This window comes from Hippoglossus hippoglossus, chromosome 16, assembly GCF_009819705.1.
Source record: "Hippoglossus hippoglossus isolate fHipHip1 chromosome 16, fHipHip1.pri, whole genome shotgun sequence".
Lineage (NCBI taxonomy): Eukaryota > Metazoa > Chordata > Actinopteri > Pleuronectiformes > Pleuronectidae > Hippoglossus > Hippoglossus hippoglossus.
This window is the reverse complement of record NC_047166.1, coordinates 4094019-4113847: the sequence shown is the minus strand read 5'-3', so window position 1 is coordinate 4113847 and position 19829 is coordinate 4094019. Positions and strand designations below refer to the sequence as shown.

At 44.2% G+C, this 19829-nt stretch overlaps 1 protein-coding gene across 3 annotated transcripts; it reads right to left on the bottom strand.

The window, feature by feature from the left end:
• Positions 1–513: 513 nt before the first annotated feature.
• phf1 (PHD finger protein 1) lies at positions 514–18402 on the bottom strand. 3 transcript variants are annotated; one of them, XM_034610053.1, is made up of 16 exons: positions 16537–17768; positions 15941–16106; positions 15765–15843; positions 15547–15628; positions 14827–14913; positions 13811–13905; positions 13146–13294; positions 12490–12585; positions 9818–9886; positions 9272–9395; positions 7834–7901; positions 6779–6910; positions 4139–4217; positions 2604–2719; positions 2098–2184; positions 514–1288 (listed from the first exon to the last, which is right to left on the bottom strand). In XM_034610053.1, the coding sequence occupies exons 3-16, from the start codon at positions 15840–15842 to the stop codon at positions 856–858; spliced, it is 1695 nt and encodes a 564-aa protein (XP_034465944.1). In that variant the 5' UTR covers position 15843; positions 15941–16106; positions 16537–17768; the 3' UTR covers positions 514–855. The 3 variants fall into 3 exon arrangements, with proteins under 3 accessions (XP_034465944.1, XP_034465945.1, XP_034465943.1); XM_034610054.1 differs by lacking the exons at positions 15941–16106; positions 16537–17768 and adding an exon at positions 18274–18402; XM_034610052.1 differs by lacking the exon at positions 15941–16106 and having other exon boundaries at positions 16537–17767.
• Between the last annotated feature and the right edge of the window lie 1427 nt (positions 18403–19829).

Below are 19829 nucleotides of genomic sequence, written 5' to 3'. Positions count from 1 at the left end.
ATGATGGGAGTTTGGCTACTGGTTGTTTAGCTTCGATATCCCTGGGATACCGATATATTAGCTGCCATGCTTCTGTTTAAAACTATAAATGATTTCTTACCTTTGAAAATGTTTATTTTCAAATACCCATGAGTCCTAATTTGGTGATGCGAGTCAAATTATTTATATATTTAGATTTCCAGACTATAATTGGACTAAATTTGGTTGAAAAAGTGAAACTTTGTTTGATGTCTTAGCTTCAAATAAGCTTTCTTACCACAGTAGAATTTTAAATGAATATAATCCTCATGGTCCTGTACCTCTACACTTTTGGTTCCTTTACAAATTAAAAGAAAACACTTTAGAGGCAGTGGAAGAATGATCTGTTTTCAACATTTGGACAGTTTCCCTGCATCCAGTCTTAATCTAAACTGTCTCTTGTCTCCATCTTATTAGAGAGCAAATAAGCATATTTCTCAAAATATATAAAATTGGCAGCATGTTATATTTTTTTTGTTGTTTCTTGTTTTAATGGTGGGAACTAATCCTATAATTTAGCAAAGAAAAAAAGCAGTAATCTCACAAATCCTCTGGAGGTTCAACTATTTCCCCTCATCACTGTAAAACATGATAAATGCAAAGGCATATTCCAAAGTTAACAGTACAAATATCAGAGAAACACTAGCAAAGAGGGACATTAATACCGAGTAGTGAGGTTATAATGATGCCGAGCAGAGGTGATGCTATGAGAGCAACCTGGATTCTTTGCGACGTGTTGTGAGTTTTCTTTTTTTTTTCCTTTTCTGTTTTGCGTGTACTTCAAACACAGTATTCCAGCGGCAGCCGCAGAGCCGTCCTTCTGTTTCCTGTTTGCTCTCAGTACAAACTCACGTTGTCCCACTCCACCAGGTACTGAACCTTCCCGTCCGGCGTCACGCGTCTCGCCAAGATCCTCACCGCCTCCCCTCCACCCCAGCTCCTGGCCACTGTCCCGCCTCCTCCGACTCCCACCAGCCCTCCTCCTCCTCCTCCTCCGCCGCCACCCCCGCCACCCCCTCCGCTTCCGCCGCCTCCTCCTCCGCCTCCACCTACGCCACCGCCTCCGCCCATGTCGGCCTGGTAAGGGGGCAAATCTCGCAGGATGAGGGGCTCCAGCGGCTTCTGCCCCGGTTGGTGCTGGTGTTGGTGGTTGTTGTTGTTGTGTTGGTGGCTGTGATGGTGCTGGTGGAGGGGGTGGTGGTGATGGCTGCCGTTGGAATTGAGAGGGTATGGGAAGCAGGGTGGTGGTAACCGGCAGGTGTCCTCCATGCTGGGAAAAGAGACGGACAGGCACTGATTCATCTCAGCCAAGCTCAGCATCTCAGTCAGTTGGTTTTATTTATGCTGATGCAAACCACAAAACCCTACTCTCTCTGGAAATCACTGTTACACATTTTTAAAAAAGCTTATAGACGATTTGACAACATAAAGTTCAATAAATACACAACAGGAATTTCTGACGATAAGAAATGGACCAAATATACTTAAACATAAACACACTCCATCGATCGTGAGTTGGTCTCAGCTGTCAAACATGAGGTATTACCTCACTTTTATAGAATCAGATAACTAATTAAATTAAACTTAACAGAAAAATCAGTGGGATAAGAACTACCTAAAATCACAAAGCACCATCTCCGAGAAAAATGTATTTGACGTCTACTTTGAGGTATTAGTTTGGTCCATGTCCCATCCACTAACATGGAGGAGGCAGGATTTATGACCTATACTACAGCCAACCACCAGATGGCGATTCAGACACTTTGGCTTCACTTTCAGGGAGCCGCCATGTCGTCCATCTTCAAACCAGACGATGGTGGAAACCAAAAACAGAGCAAAAAGGAGAGTGAACAACAATTAAATCAAATAATCTGAAATGAAGTAATCCAGTTACTTCAAAACTGAAAAAGAAGTTTAAAAGCCTTTGTAATAATAACGATTTCAAACTGTAAATCCAATATCAACATTTCTATCACTTCACAATCACTATCTTTCTGTTGCCCAGTGCTCAGCCTCATATGCTCCTCTGCACATGTCGAGCAGAGTTGTGGGAAATGAGGATGACCAGTGATTAAAAACCTGTTGTAGTGATGGAGGCTCCTGGAGAGTGCAGTGTTTCCATTGTAGGTGGAGTGGTAGCGGCCGTACATCCGTTTGGGAGGAGAGCTGAGGACCAGACGCACAAGGTCAACGACTTTTTCTACGGCTTCAATCGAAATCGTGTTTTCATCCAGATCCAAACGATAGAATTTCAAGGTTCAGTTTTCCAACCTCTGTCTGAAACTTTAACTTTTAGACTTCTGAAAATACTCAGTTGTATTAAGTTTTTATTGGAAATAATTTCTACCAAGTAAATTGGTTTCATCACAAGCTCTCCTGATGGTTTCCTGCAATAAATCGTAAAGTTTCCTCGTGCATTAATCATGTTGATCTGTCATGGTTGGAAAAAATGGAGACTCTTCAGTCGGTTGTTTGCTCAAGAGATGTGCGGCGCTCTTGAACAAACAGCAGCTGACCCATTAACTCTTCTCACACTCGTCGATACCGAGCACCACAGACACCAACACGGCACAACGACTCCTTACCTCAGGTTGAGCTCCTCCTCGGACTTCCTGGAGTTGTAAAGGTTGGCCTCTCCCATGTAACCATGACAACATGGCAGCAGCTCAATGGGGTTGGCAGCGACCGGAGGTGGACAAGCCTGAGCACAGGAGGCAAACACAGAGACCAGCTTGTGTCTCGACGCCAAAATCATCACGGGAGTCAATCGAGCGCTGATACCTCGGTGCTCACTGGTGCACGAAGTTAATCATGCACACGGAACCGTAAACACATTTACATACAGGTTTGTGCAAAGAAAACCAGAGTGAAATGTGGTTCTTTTCTTCTGTTTATTAAATGTAAGAGCGATAATTGAATGCTCCTGTCGGGGCGGGGAAACAGAAACGAGCAGACGTATCCATCAATCAACACTAATAGCATCGATGGATGTGACACATCATCCCGAGGCTCCAACATTTCACCTCCACGGCACACGACACGGACCTGACGTGTGAGCGAGACACTTCTCCTGACACGCCTTCTTCTCACGACCCCATGTACAAGTACAAACGACCAGCTAAATGTGTGACTCCGACACGACATCACACTCGGGGCCCCATTGTCGTTCTCTCCTCCAGAAATACTGTTCACGGATTATTATTCACCGGCCTCCGTCGGTGTCTGTGCCTTTAAATGGATGTGCTCTGTCAATGCTGCACTGTCAAGGTGCCAGCACCACCTGGCCAAACTGTAATCGACTGCAAAGTGCATTTGGAAGTGATCCCAGACTACGCATATCAGCATTCCTTCCCATCTCACTTACACTCCCCACACCCCCCCCCCCCCCCCACCCCCCTGCTACAACAAACCTGCTCCTCCAAGAAGGACGGAGATTAGCATCGATCAGAGGGGGCACGATGCGGCCTGGATGTGCCGGAGTGAGGACGAGTTCTCTCTCCGGAGCGTATTGTTCCAGGATTACTGTACGTGCACACACACACGGATCAGAGTGATGTGTGGGAGGACGCGGCACAATGAGCGTGGTTATAAGAATGCTGTGTAAAAATAGTATCTGCCACGTGTGATGTTGCCTGTTTGCAGCGTGATCCACGGGAGGGGGGGGGGGGGGTTGGGGTTTGATGATCGTGATAAACGCGCCCGCCCGACGTGCAGATGTTGATGAAATACACCGATGTTTGAATTATATATTTGAACCGAGCTAAACATCTCTACTCTCACTCACACACACACACGCTACCTCTGCCCGAACCATGAGAGCATCAGCAGGCGTTCAACTCGCAGCTAAAGAGAGAGAGCAGAAAAGGCACCGCGGCGCCGGAGCTGCACCGGGTTTGTTAAAAAAGACAAACGCAGACGGATCTCGACTGCGAAATGAACCTTCATCACGGCGGCTGACTGACAGGTTATTTGGATCACAGAGAGCTGTTTACCTGTCTGCATGAAAAGAGAAAAGAACCAAGAGGGAGAATATAATCACAGAGGTTTTGTGGCCCAGACCTCCCCCCCCCACCTCCCCACCTCCCCCCTGATGCCCTGAGCTGGAGACAGAGGCACTGACCTGTGTCTCCATGATGCGACGCTTTGATTTACGGGACTCGGGCCCCCCGACTCTCCTCTGGCAGGGCAGTGACAGCGGGCTGGAGTGAACAACAACACACATAAATTAAGACAGGAACACACACAGTCAGTCCCAAAGTGCCACGTTTAGTTTATTAGCGTGTCTCCTGCGAAGGTCCGCCGAGGGGGCGTCCAACACAAGAAGACGAGGGCAGCGAGACGAGAAACCCTTTGATTGTGATGGAGACAAATCGTCAAAGTGAAATGCGTGAAAAGAAAGAAAAAAAAGTCAAACATGAAACACTCGGTTCCCTGTCGTCGTGTTTCCGGTGGAAACTCGCAGCTCGTCTTTTCTGACTTATTCATGAAAATGGGATTTAAGGGGTCTGAAATCCCCCTAGAGGCCGAAATGTCTACGCTGCGTGGAGTACACAACATACATAAATTCATCATTACGCTATAATTAGAGCGGCACCCGCAGCAGGAAATTAAATAAACAGTATATTTGTCTTGGGGGCGACGCCGAGCGAGAGACAATGGAGTCATTAAGATCAGAGGGATTTAAAACTCCTACAGGCGGGAGTGTGCTCGGTAAACTGCTCTTCACCACCACTTCATCATGAGACGTGTCGAGGACAGAGGCGACACTGTGGTCTGAGGGCGACTCTTAAGAAAAGCTAAGGTGGCGTCTAATGGGAAACGTTTTTTTAATTAGAATTATCCCGTTAGATTTGGATATTTCTTATGCAGTTCTCTGCAGGATCACAGACATTAGAGTTCATGAAGTCCCACAGCACATTTAGTGACATGTGTACAAATATGATCATTGAGTGAAGAGTACATTTGTCTTGAGGGTGATGGAAAGGAAAGATAATGAAGTTAATGCATTGAAATGTCATATTGGCAGGAAAGTGTTCAGTAAACTCTTTTAATGTTAATTCTACATATTAACGTGGATATTTTAAATATTAAAAATGTTTACATAGTAAGTTTCACCTCTTTCTTCTTGCACCTTTGCTCTAGTTTGTGTTCTGAGGCACTTTTGTATTCTCTGCTTATAAAGTATTTACAGTATAAAACCACACAAGCACACGGACATTTGTTGTTTTTTTCTTATGAAGTTTAAGTACAAATCGTGTAAAGGGGCCTCGTGTATCTTTATAAAGTTACTCCCTGTGCTGCCGTCAGACTTTTCAACCTGCTCTGCTCCCAGTCGACCACAAACAACAAATTCTGCGACCGCACAACAAAATCACTCAGGTGTAACTTTATTGTAACTGTACAATGCTCATTTTCTGTCTCTGCAGTCCAGTGTATGCTGTATATATATTCTGTTTACACTGTGTATATCATTGCTATGTTTTTATTTCCTCATGTTTATATATAGGTTAACTTGCAAATTCTGCCAGGAGGTTATGTTTTCATTGCAGCCTGTCTGTCTGTCTGTCTGTCTGCCTGTCTGTCTGTCTGTCTGTCTGTCTGTCTGTCTGTCTGTCTGTCTGTCTGTCTGTCGTCTGTCTGTCTGTCTGTCTGTCTGTCTGTGTCTGTCTGTCTGTCTGCCTGCCTGCCTGCCTGCCTGCCTGCCTGTCTGTCTGCCTGTCTGTCTGCCTGCCTGCCTGCCTGCCTGTCTGTCTGTATGTCTGTCTGTCTGCCTGTCTGTCTGCCTGTCTGTCTGCCTGCCTGCCTGCCTGCCTGTCTGTCTGTCTGCAATATTACTCAAAAAATACTGAAGTGATTTTCATACGTCCATGACCGAGGGAAGATCAGGACAAATGAGGCTTTGTGTTGGTTCGTGCAGGATGTGGAAGTCAGCTGCTTGTAGTTCAAAGCCATTCTCAAATGGAGGAAGTCTATTTAAATATCATTTAAATATCCATTTAGTTTTAAACCTGCGTATACCTGCTAGTTGCGGTGTATAAAAGGTTTTACTGTGATTTAATTATAACGAGAGTGTTGGTTTAACATCATGAGATGGGCCACTAGTCCCGGCCTTCAAGTTTATTTATGTATCTTATTTCTTTACCGTCCTCTTTGCCGCTGTGACACTTCCCCTGATGTGAGACTAATACGGGATTAATCCTTATCTTCAAAACCTGAATTCACGTCCACTCAACCATTCTCTCTCTGTGTGTGTGTTTCTGGTCACTGGAAACCTGCGGCTCGCAGCGACTCAGACGAGCAAAGGACGATAAACGACTGAAAATATGTGTAAATAGTTTTCATAAGAGCTCCCACCTCCACCTCCAGCGCACCCACACATCCACCCACTCACCGCTCCACTGCAAATTATTTCATTATAATTCCGTCTGAATAAGCAGCAGCTAAGTGCCAAGAATTATTCAAAATGAAAAGTGTGACTATGAAATGTGCAAACTGCAGGAACACGTGTATGCACATGTGCACACACACACACACACACACACACACACACTTACAGATGTACACATGTAAGCACACGGGGGAATTTAATACTCTTTTCAGAGGAATATTTAGACACAGATACTTCTGCTGGCAAATGAAAATTGCAAGTTCTTTGATTCCTGAGTTAATTGTTCATGCATAATAAGTCTGTACCCCGTGGGAATCCCAGAGCTCGACTGGAGATAAGAGCTGAAAGCAGAGACTCTGTCCTTACTCTGACCTTCTGCGGTGTGTGATGTTGATAGGTGGCTCCGTGATAAGGGGAGACGAATCGGAGGTCAGCGGAGGCGGGGCTCGGACCTGGAGCCCAAAAAGACACTTCTTCTTCTTGATCTCCTTTCCGGAGACAAACCTGAGGCGACATCAGAGACACAGCGCGTGAAGAAGAAGAAGAAGCAGCAGCAGCAGCAGCGAGACTGGTCTGGTTTTAAAGTCGTGTTAGAAACTGCAGTTTTTATCCAAATGAAAAAGTAGCTTAAAGTACATTTTAAAGGTAGTGAGTGTATAATATATATGTTTTCACCCCCCTGTCAACAAGATTACACAAAAACAATAGAATGGATTTCCAGGACACTTGGATGAAGGATGCTTTGTGGGTCTGGGATCCAGGAATATGAAGAGTTTCAAACTTTTTATAATATAAATAAATATAATTTGTAAATCTCGATGAAAAGGGGGACAGGTTTTTATTAGTGAGTAATTTGGTAGAGATCCAAATAAAAATCTAAAAATAATTTAAATATGGTTTCACAACGGCCTCGGCGGAGGTTGTCACTCTTGAGTTTGACATTTAGCAGGATTACACAAACGGATTATCACGAAACTTGGTGGAAACTTTGATGGATCAGGAAAGAAGGAATCCAGGAATTTTAATTTGTCACTTCCTTTTATTAATTACGAGAATGGGGCGTTTTTACTTTTTTGACATTTTCACTGATTTCCCCACAGAATAAATCAAGATATAAAAAAAATCTTTCATATTTAGTGCAGCTAGTTTGGTGCAGCTTGTATCTGAGCAGACTTTGCCGGGAGAAATTAGCAGTTTTGTAACTTTGCCCATTTTTTAACAACTCAAACCAATCATGATGAAATCCCTTTGACTTTTGTCCTTTACACAAAAGTCACATTTCATCAGGCGTAATCGACGTCGCTTATTTCGAACCTGCATGTCCGACACTACGCTTTGAGAAGCCGCCTGTATTCATGGCAGCGCTGCTCATCACTCCAGCCGTGTGTGGCGGCTGTTTATTCTTCTCATCGTATGCGGGGACTCACCTGTCCTTGTGGGAGTTCAGAGCGTTGAGGAGATTGTGACAGCGGTCCTGCTTCGGCGTGTCAGAGAGCTGCAGGACAGATGGGAATGGGGAAAAAAAAAAAAAGAAGAATCAGAGCTCTGTTTGCACAGCGAACAGCCATCAGACGAAAGAGCTCCAGTGCATACAATCATTTTCTTCCTACGGTCCCTGACAGAAATAGCGTTGAAGTGGGAACCTACTTGGCTGAAAGACGTGTCATGTGAAGCCATTTTCAAACGGGCTCACAGCAGAAACGCTCAGATATACGTGTCCTGGAAATGTATATTTCCCCCCCTCCCCCCCTGATGTCACCTCTACTTTTATCTGCCTGTTTATTCTCTGTGGAACAACTTCAGACTCGGAACCAGATGGTTTCACATCTCTGCGCCTCATCACTGCGGTTTGAAGATGTGTCCAAATCAAAATGTTTGCAAATACTGGTCATAATGTCCCAGATCAGCGATTCTCAACCAGGGGAACTTTTCTTTTAACCCTTTTTTATCAGGGAAGGAGCTCATAATGGTGGATAATAAAACTAAATCAACAGATCTTTATATAATGTATTTATCTGAGAACCCGTGCTGGAGACATCGACTGTGTTAGTTTGTTAGTTTGAGCAGGATTACGCAAAAACTACTGGATGGATTTCCACAGAACTTGGTGAAAGGATGCTCAAGGGTCAGGGAAGACCCCATCACATTTTGGGTGGATCCAGGTTCTAGTTTTAACTGAATTTACTCTAATATTTGGACTCTAACACAGAAAGTTTGTCCCAGAAGTTTCTCCCTCTGTCCAGTTCATCCCAAACCAGCTCTACAGAGTTTAAACCTGGATACTGAGCTCGTCTCCTTCTCTTCATCTAATTATCTTTGTTCTGGAGGCACAAATTTGAGAAACTGCGAAACCTGCAGATGTAAATAGCGATAACCTCACAGCCAACACAGTTTCATTCACAATCTTTTCAAAGTCCTGATCCTGATGATTATATGGAGCTGATGAGCCAAAAGATTACATAACTTTATTATTTGTGAAACTTATACTAAAGTATTACTGATATCTACCATCTAAACCGACACGTAGCCTAATATTCCGACTTTATTCTTGAAAGCTCATATTTTCTCCCTTTAAGTGGAGCTAGTACTTCACCATAGAAAAGGTAACGGATTCATAATTGAAATGTTAGTAAAACTACTGGATAAACAGTTGAAATAGACAACTCAGACGAATCAAACATGGTTAAAATATTCAACTTAAGCTAATGAGTTATTCCCCTTTGAGCTAATGTAGAGGTCACACTGTTATTTAACATTACATTTTACTTTAACAGTGCTTAATAGGCTTTATGACTCAAATGCATGAAGGCTGGCGGCATTTCACACGATTGCATCATGGTGCTTAAACGGGGGAAATATCAATACCGCGCCCAGGAGCAACGAGTCCCAGTTCTCGTTGGTGAAGGACAGGATTTCATGGTCAAAATCAAAGTATTTCCTCTTGCAGCACAGCGAGAGATGGTAGAGCACTAAGTGAGCCAAGTCCACCCTGCATTCAAAGAGAGAGAGGTGAGAGTTTAGATCGGAAGAAGCAGGTGAAATACAGAAATATCAGAATATTTCATATTTCCGACATCTGACTTTGCGTTAACGAGATATCAGTGTTTCCTTATCCAGAGCAAAGTAACTAACTAAAGTCGTTTTCAGACACGACCTGCGGGTAAAGTCTGGAGAGTTGGGTACAGACTTTACTCAGACTTCTGAATGCAGCTTCTCTATCTAAGTAACTAGAAAGATTGTTAAATTACATATTTCACATCGAGCGATATCAGTCTTTGTTGTTACGTTGTGGTTCAAAGGTCCCATTTCTTGAGTTTTGGACCCAACTACACATGTAAATATACTGAAATTGGTGTTAAACTCTCTAAAATGAGTGATTGTGGTAATTATGTCGGTGTCTGTGTTACTGACCAGGTCATGGGTAGTCTTTGGATGGTCTCTGGTCCCTTTGTGCACACAGAGCACTGGAACTGATAAAACCTGAAACAGAAACAGTGGATGGAGGAAAAAAAACGTTTTACGTGCTGTTTGTCTGTCTTTAAACAGGATTACACAAAAACTACTGAACCTATTTCCTCGAAACGTTGGTGTACTTGTATGTGCTTCGACCGAGACGTCTCACACAAGCCCATCAACGGAAAACACGGCACAACTGCTTAGAGAAGCCAAAAAGGAAGAAAGCACCTAAAATACACAGGCACCACATTTTAAGTGGCGGCTGACCTGTCCGGGTTTTCAAACAACGACAAGAAAGTAACTCTGCTCGTTTCACTGTCAACGTCCACTGTTTGCTCACTTGCACTGCAGTTGTGTTTCCATTGTGTGGCTTTTGCGATTGTGTTTTCCGTCAATGTGCTTGTGTGAGAACTTTGTTTTGCGGATCTGGACAAAGGAGCTGATCCAGGAATCTTTTATCACTTTCTTTAACATTGTGAAAAGGGGAAGTTTTTTTTTTATATTTTCACCATTTCCCCACAGAATAATTCCTGGATCATGATGAAAGAAATCAGCCATATTTAGAGGACTGATATTTGAGGTTTACACTCTATTGAATGTTACTCTACAGTTTTTCTTTCCTTTTTAGAAAAAGCCTCAAAGTTCGTCTTCCATTTCACGTCCCTTGAAGAATCCACACATGTCTCTTGTCTCTGTGTACGTTGCCATATAAATCAGCCTGACTGAGAATGAAGGGACAGGTATATCTGATCCATGGTATAATATTCTGTGGGGGGTGACCCTGAGCCTCCTGTGCGTCTGTCCTCCTCTGTGCACGTGTTGGCAGAAGGTCGTTGGGAGAGATGAAGTGCAGACTCGGTTATGGCGGCGGTACGTGTTTACTATTCCAACTGTGAACTGCGTCTTCACTCTTCCTCCGTCACATGCTCGGCAGATGTTGCACCCGTCCGGGGCCTCGCTCTCCCCGACTGTCAATCTAGATCTAATCCCCCCCCCCCTCCTCCTCCTCCTCAGACAGGTTCGGCAATAACACAGTGTCAGTGTGGGTGTAAATCCCAGTCAGCTGACGCAGATGGTTAATGACAATAATAACTTAATGGATGGATACATTTTATTACACGCACGAGATGCCGCCCCGTCTAACTGCGCTGCCACCGGCACCTCGTGCATCCGCCCCGGCGTCGTATCAGAAACTTGGGAGAGAGGCGATACGTCTGCTCTGTCGCCGTCTCGGCTCCGAGCGTGAGCGGAGAGCTTGTCCTTGAAAGACGAGTCAGCGGGTGCATTAACACGAGCACTAATCATTTAGTCTTAAACCAATTAAAGCAGTTAACTGACAAGGGGGGGGGGGATGCTGTCATGTACACGTCTTCCACTGATTATCTTGATCAGAGTGAGGTTTTACCACTGAGACCTTTTGTCTACAGAGAAAATGTCTTCCTCAATTATTGGCATATTCCTAAAGTTAAAAAAAACAAACACTGAGTGGCTCTGGTTTGTAACATTCATTAAAAAACACAAACCAAATATTAGATCCTGGTTTTACTGGCTGATCTCGGCTGCTCACAAATACAGGGTCTGTGTTTCTACTGACACGTACAAATAGAAAGAGGAGTGAAAATCGCTCTACAGACTGATTTCCTATGTTTTCTCTCTAAATGTTTTCATGTTCATTTAAATTGAATTCCTTTGTGAGGAAAGTGATTCACTTCAACAGTCAGAAGTTTTACCGGCTGTTCCTTAGATTTACATAATTTAATGTCTCAGTGTTTTTCTTAAATTAAAACAGAAAACTAAATCGTTTTTTTGAAACAAGGAATCATGAAATTTAAATAAATATAAATATACTTTTTTATCCAATGCAGAAGTTCCCACACACGTGTTGCTTCTAACCAGTTCATCCCAGACCAGTTCTGTGGAGTTTAGATCTGGAGACTGAGCTGCTCTTAGAAAAACTTTAATCCTTTTCTTCTAATTATCTTTCTTTGGGAAACCTGCTGCTGTAACAACTGAATCTCCCCCCGTTTTATCTTATCTTATCTTATCTTATCTTATCTTATCTTATCTTATCTTATCTTATCTTAATACATCTCAGGTTGTAGTGACACAGTCTGTTCCGGTGTCAGTATAGACTGAGGGTTTACTGGAAGTTGTGCCACCTGTACAATTACAATAATGGTTACATATTACAATCTATAGTCTCAAACTCCATTTGTCCATTGTTTGGTTTGTTTGTGAACACGACTACACAAAAACCACTCAACAGATTTCTATGATACTTGATGGGAAGATGGGAAACGATCCAAGAAAAAACTAAAGGAGCAGATCCAGGAATTATTTCGTCATTTTCTTAAACATTGCAAAATAAACTTTTCTTTTTTCTTTTACATTTTCACCAATTTCCCACAAAATAATTCATGGACCTTAATGACAATAATCAAGCTGATATCTGTGAATGTATTTAAAGGACTGTCTGGCATTTGTGGAGGCGTCATTCTATTATTTTTATGTAACTCAAAGTACGAAAAGCCAACCAGACTTTTACGTTTATTATAATGAATGAATGACAGAATTATAATCGCGGATGTGAAGAAGGGCAGTTCTCCCAGTGATGCTCGACAACGCACCTGTCTCCATACAGTAATGGCTTCGTTAGACACTGTGTGCAGGCCTCGTGGAACCACTGACCACAGCCTCCGCACTGCAGCATCTTCAGGTTCCACCTGCGATTCAACGAGAAATAACAACAGCAACACTTAGAACAGATGAATGAAAGAATGCGTCCAACATCTGTCTGACGAGGACTCTGCATTTATGCATAACTCAGGACGGCTGAGATGCGTCTACAGGTGTAAACTCCCACAAGGTATCGACTACTCATACAGATGTGGCAGATGGGAGTTTGTTTGATTCTGCTTTAGACGCCAGATGTGTGGAGTTTGCAGACATAAGCAAAAGATATGCAAAGGAGGAAAGTATGAAAAACAGCAAAAAGACAATTTGATGCACTTTTCTTTTGACTGACATCTCTCCTGACAGTATCTGGATTGATTCAGCTCAGACATCATCCCATGAAAGTCAAAACAAACTCCCAAGAAATCCCACTAATGCCGCCCGACACACGTCTGATTCGCCGCATGCCATTCACACATAATCCAAACGATGACATTGACACAGATGAGATCAAAGTTCCGAGAGGAAAAAAAACATCTCCCGCGAAGAAGAGAGAGCCGACATGAAACGGTGCATTCAAACTGAAACTGGCCTCTGCAGAGTCACTCACTCTCCAGGTCCGGCACAGTAGCAGTAACACTGCTGCTGATTGGTCAGGTGCTGCGGGTCCCAGTCCAGAGACGACAGCTGGTAAGGGAGTCGGAGTTTCATGAACTGCATGAGCCGGGCAAAGCGTCCCCGCTTGAGGGCCCCGCCTCTCTGAAAACACACAAGTTTAGAGCACAAGGTGGACAGGTCCACTCAAATCAGCGTCCTAAGACAGATCGCCTTCGACGGCGGAGGAAAAACCATTCGTCTGATTTTATTGTAGGTCAGCGGTGAGAGATAGTGACCGAGGCCAGCAGGAGTCTGGACAATGAGAGACGGACATTGAGCGATTGACAATTAACCGGGGTCTCGTCTCATATCTACAGAACTGGAGCACATGTGATTGATTGACTTTAAATCTACTTCTATCAACTCCGTGGCAGTTTTTCAGCCTCGTAACTATTGACTGTTCACGATTTCTCGGACACAATGTAGAACATCCCAACTCGGAGTCAATACTGAGGGAATTAGTGCGCCCCTGCCTCAGATAAACCCATTACCTGCCGCACACAACACCGTGGTGACAGCAACGCTTGATATATTTGACTGGATTTATCCAACACTACAACACTGAATGTTTTTTTCTTCCTCCCCCAGAGTGTGAGACGGAGAGATTCGCGGTCTGACCTTGGTTGCGACTGCAAAGACACATTGCCGACATATCCACGAATCGCTGTCAGCTTCCGGTTCGATGGTTGGCGTGTGGCACTCTGGATGATAACCTGTAATGGGAGGAGGAGGCAGAGCGTTTAATTCGTGTTTGCCACACAGACAGGCGGAGTGACAATAATGGCAGAGCGGCTCCACGTTTTTTTTAGTGCTCTGCTGGGGTTGTTTCAGCGACATGCAAAAATACTTGACTATACTTTTTACATCCCGGGAGCGGGGAAGTAAGTTTGTCTGCTTTATTTATTTTTTCCTCCTCAAAACAAAGTGACGGCAGCTCTGGTCGCCTGACAGAGCTGTGGAGACACAGGCGGCAAAATCCTGCTGCCATTTCCTGCTTTGTGCATCCTGGAGCTGAGCAGGTTCTGCAAAACTTCTGCCATCTTGCACATCAGGATATTTAATTTCATCATGATTCAGGCTGTTACTGTTAAACCCCCCCCCCGCCTCACTCAGAAACACGTTTTGCTTATTATCGTGCAAAATGGCCCATGAGAAACCAGAGAGCAGTTTTTAAAACACCTGCCGAAGAGGGAAAACCTCTCTAAGCTCACTGTGAATGCAAGTTTATGGCATTAACACGTCTTATGTCCAACAGTTACACTTATTAATGTGGAATGAGGCTCATTCCTAATTAGATAATTAGTTTGTTTGTAATCAGACACAGATTATTATCCACAAACATGCAGAAGTGTTTAAAAACAAATCTTTAAATCAGTTAAAAGCCCGAGTAAAATCACCTCAAAGTCCACAAACAAACTTCCACCGCCTCCTCAATCGTTTTCATTCTAGTCAGGATCCAGGTGCAACAACTCGTATCTATCATTTATGAAATGTGGTTTTCTGTGTTGGTTGTTTTCTTTTTTTTTAAAGAAGAGCAACACTTATTTACCACGGCATGTCAAATCTTCAAGGTCAGTGCAGGAGCGGGTGGAGAGCCACCGCTTGACAGCGCGTGATGAGGCGTGCTTCCTTACCGTGGCGACATTTAAGACAATTTATGAGGGGTTCTTTAAGAGGCGGCGCGTCACAGATACAGCAAACTTCTTCCACTCCAGCGGCAACTGAGGCAAACGCAGAAAGATAGAGAGAGGACGACAGACAGAGAGAGAGAGAGAGAGAGCAGTCAACAGGATTAATTTATGTATATTGATTCACATCCTTGCCACCTCATTGATTTCAGTGTCTCCTGCACCCTTTCAGATTTCACTTCATTTGATGGGCAGATATTCAGCGTGGTCCTAACAAGCGTCCAACTTCCTCCTTGATGTCAGGTGGAGTGGGAGGGCGCCATTTCCCCGAGGAGTCATTAGTCTAATAAATTCATAAATAGACTCTAATATACCAATTACACCCGAACGTGCCCCCATCTGAACACTCGGGGGCCCGCGCTCGTAACCTTGAACACGATTGTTATCTCCTCTCAGACGACAAATCGCAGATCCTGAGATGAAAGGTGCGACGTAGAATTTAAAGTTTGAACCTCATCAGCGGGAGGAATCTGGGGAAAAAAAGTGTTTGTGCAGCTCCTCGGGTAAAGTTTCCGCTTTTCGGTGTGAGTTCAGCGATTCGGAAAAACCTCAGGCCAGGAGCATTATTTAACAACAGGCAACACAAAGTGCTCCCAACAGGAAGCTATTTACTCTTCTGGCTGACGGGAGAGGGAGAGCAGAGGGGAAGAAGAGAGTTCCACTTACACGAGTGAATGTCCTTTCTCAGCACCCAGAACTCGGAGTTGTCCTCAAATCTCACCAGGCAGCATTGCTTGACGCCGTCGACCTGAGGGGGAGATAGCAGGTGAGCGGGATGATTGACAAAAGTAAATGGAAGTCGCTTTAAATCCAGGTGAACACACTCTGCGACTCCCAAAAAGTCTCTCTCTGTCACACACACCCACTCCTGTATATGCACTTACTCTTTTTACATTGCCGAGGTACAGTAGTCCATCACTCCATCGAGCCAACACATCATCTCCTTCACTTACTCCCCCCATCCTGAGGAGAGAGACAGAGAGGGGGAGAGAGAGAGAGAGAGAGAGAGGGAGAAAGCGGCGCTCATGTGAAATGGAAATCCGATTTATTCGATGAATACTTTGCTGCCGCTGCTGACAGAGGGGGTTTATGGCCCCGGCGTTCGGAGCTGGCTCTCAGACAGACGGGCTTCGGTGCAAAGGGGTTAAAATCTCAACCTCCTCCTCCTCCTCCTCCTCCTCCTCCTCCTCCTCCTTTTAGACCATAGCGACAGCCTGTTTCCACCACTGTAAAAGATGAGAGTGAGTACACAACCGGAGAGCAAGACAAATGATTATTGCACACATGAAACACACACACACACACACACACACACACACACACACACACACACACACACACACACACACACACACACACAGACACACACACAAACGGGGCTCTGCTGCAATACAGTTTGATTGAATGAACAAAGATGAGTGTGCAGCTACTTGAAGCATCAGTCGTGCACTTTGCTGGTTTTCTCATCTCCCAACATCTTGAAAAAACTTGATTAGCCGCATGGAAATGACAGAGCGGGGCATTATCTCTGCACGCTGAGCATTTGTTCCAGTACATGCACTCAAGTCAAGACAGACGCAGGATGCATAACAGTGCATGTGCAGCCTTTTGTGAGAAGCAGCCAGGTATGAGAATGTGCAGGGGGTTGAAGGGTACCTGTCAAGTGGAGAACTCCTATCCGTCGGGGGTCACGCGGATTCCCGGGCCAGGCTGGACATGCGATGCCCTCATCTGCCGTGGAGCTTCCCAGTTACCCAATTACTCCAGGATGCGCAGCCGGGGGAAAAAAGTGAATGGTGTGCATGTATGTGCCAGGCGGCAGTGCGTGCGTGCGTGCATGTGTGTGTGTCAGTCAAGCCGTCAGCGAGGAGGAGGAGGAGGAGGATGAGGAGGAGGAGGAGGAGGAGGAGGAAGAGGAGGAGGAGGAGGAGGAGGTAAAGGGGGTAAAGGCGACTGACTGTCCGTCCGTCTCTCAGCCTAGTTTGTCCGTCCTCCTCCGCGCTGCTGTTTCGTCATGTCCCCGTCTCTTGTGGCTCTCACCCCCGCCCCCCTCGCCAGCAGCACCCCGCCTCTCCGCCGACACCTATGCTATTAAAGCGGGTTTGTCAGCGCAGCAGCATCAAGCCGCCAGAGACGCCATCATCCCTGCCTCTCTCTCTCTCTCCCCCCCCACCACCCCCCCTCTCCCTCTCGCCTCTCGACTTGTTGTGACGCAGACATAAAACACGGAGATAGAGTGGGAGGGAGATAGTGATGGAGGTGCTGGAGGATGAGAGGAGGGCGGCCGGGGAGCACGGCTGGATCCGCGGCTGGAGCAGCTCACCCCCCCCTCCGCCCTCCTGTCTGCAGGAGCTGACCCTAAATCGTTGTGACAAGGTGGGATTGTGATGTCTGGGAAGCAGGAGGACAGTGGAGGACAGAGGAGGAGAGATGGATGGATGGACTGGAGAGAAGGATGGATGGTGCTGGAGGAGCCGGTGGGAGCAGCGCGCGCAGCTACAGGGGCCAATTAAGTGGCCAATTAGTGAGTTTAGCCGCCTCATTAATTGGCCTGTAACAAGAGGGAGCAGCACAGTTTAGAGGGAAACCCAGGGAGGGAAAGTTTTATAAGTGAGACGCCTGAGCAAACAGTGGTTTAAACGTGCCTTTATCAGGGGGGGGGGGGCAGTTGTTGCACACTGACTTCCTGCATAAGATCTAATACTGTCTGTTGTCCTTTTATTATTTATTATGTACAGATCTAGAAATAAAGGAGACCATTGCAAGATTACGTGTTTATGTGTGACAATAAAATTAACATCTTTGTTCTGTTCTTGTTCTAAACTAACGCCACATTTCTCTTAAATTCAGATTCAATGTAGAGATGCAGAATTAGAACAGAGATGCAGATTTAAAGAGAGATGCAGATTAGAAATTATGATTTAAAGGAGAGATTCAGATTCAAAGTAGAGATTCAGATTCAAAGTAGAGATGCAGATTAAGACCATAGAGATTATCACAGCACATTTACTCATCCAATGATGTCACTATAGCATCTCCAACAAAATGTTAAAACTCTTGGCTCCACTTTGAGCGAACGTGTGGAGAAGCGTCTCCAGGGCAAAGTGGACAAGCAGCACATCTGCAGGACAGATGTGTCCCCACTTCTCCCGGGACATCCCGGGTGTGATTGAATGTGTGATGCTGAACAGGCCTGGCTCTCATCACCACTTTGATCCAACAACACGTTTACCACAAACTAAACTTCTATTTTCAGTTAAACACAAACCAATACACATTGTGACTGTTTGTCAAATTACAGGTGATCTAATAACTCAGGCATTAAGGCAAAGCTTCTTGACACATTATTATATAAAAAACATGATAGATTTGGTTTATTTACATTATACTCACAGTTAAATGCACTTATGTCCAATACAGTTCACGACTTTGCTGTTTACTTTCCACACTTTGTGTCTCTTCTTGTTTATTTGTGTCTCACACGTCCCTCTCACCAGTCAACAGTGTGCTGACACCGCCGTGTGGTTCAAAATGGCCCCTGGCACATTCAACAGTGCCAGCTTCCACCTGCCACCGCTAGGCGGCGTACAAATACAAGGACTACACAACCACTGTGCTGCAATCACCCTGTCAGCCTGACAGACAGAAGCAACAGAAGGGAATGATGGGATATGAGATGTGATGGGATTTATGAGATATGATATGAGATATGAGATATGAGATATGAGATGTGATGGGATTTATGAGATATGATATGATATGATATGAGATATGAGATATGAGATGAGATATATGAGATGATATGAGATATGAGATATGAGATATGAGATGGGATATATGATATGAGATATGATATATGTGATATTTGATATATGATATGTGATATATGTGTCTTTGGGTGAATCTCCCACAGCTCAGGGGTCATATTTCACCATTGCTTTGCTATAAATCGTCACAATCCCATTTAATTTGACTCTGATTCATCTTTTCACACATGCACAAACTTGGTCTCCAAGATTTTTCCAGGAGATATTCCTCAATCTGATCCCATATCTTATATCTCAGCTGCATCCCATAGGTGATCAGCTGGGTTGAGATGTGGTGACAGGGAAGTTTAAATCTTTTTCTAACTCTTGAATCTGTTCGCTGACGTCCAGTATGAAATCATCTGTACTTGATATGTTTCATTAATAATGTTTTTGTTTCTTCTTCATTTACTTTGTCACCTGTCACCACAGAGTGATGAAATGTAGAAAAAGAGCAGCTTGTGAAAACGGTTGTGTAACATCTTCATCTCGAGTAGTTTTCCACAGTTGAGAAATAACTCTGACTTCATCAAGGTTTTTTTTCAGGTTGCATTTTTTAAAAACAAGAAGCTTGCTTCACATTATAATGCAAACGTCTCTAAAGAGTATCTAAGAGGAAAGTTGCATTCTGGGAAATGTAGTATTCATTCCTGGTGTTTGACCTAAGGGACATCCGGGTTACAAATCTCTAAAGTGCTGCTGACATAACTGGAGATTAAATTCGGTAGGGAGTAAAAAAAATAGGGATTAGAATCCTTGTAGCTCAGGATTAAGCCTTGGATACGGTGGCCCTGGGGGGGTCAAAGCACAACTTTATTTTTGTGAATTGTTTTGTTTAGGGGTCAAGATCAGGATTTTAATTAATATCTAAAAGTTTATTTGCCACATTCACAAACAATACGTATAAAGGAACTGGTTTGATCACAAGGCTGAGCTAAAAGACTCATGTGAAAATACAAATACTTAAAAGAAAAAGACAAGATAAACATTAAAATACAAAAACAAGATATGCATTAAGATATATGTGAAATATATATATATATCAAAATAGGGTTTAAAGTAGTGTTAGGACATAAAGTTAAGGTTAACGTCAGAGTGGAAGCTTCACTTCAAGCAACAAGTTCCTTTAACATCGGTGTAATG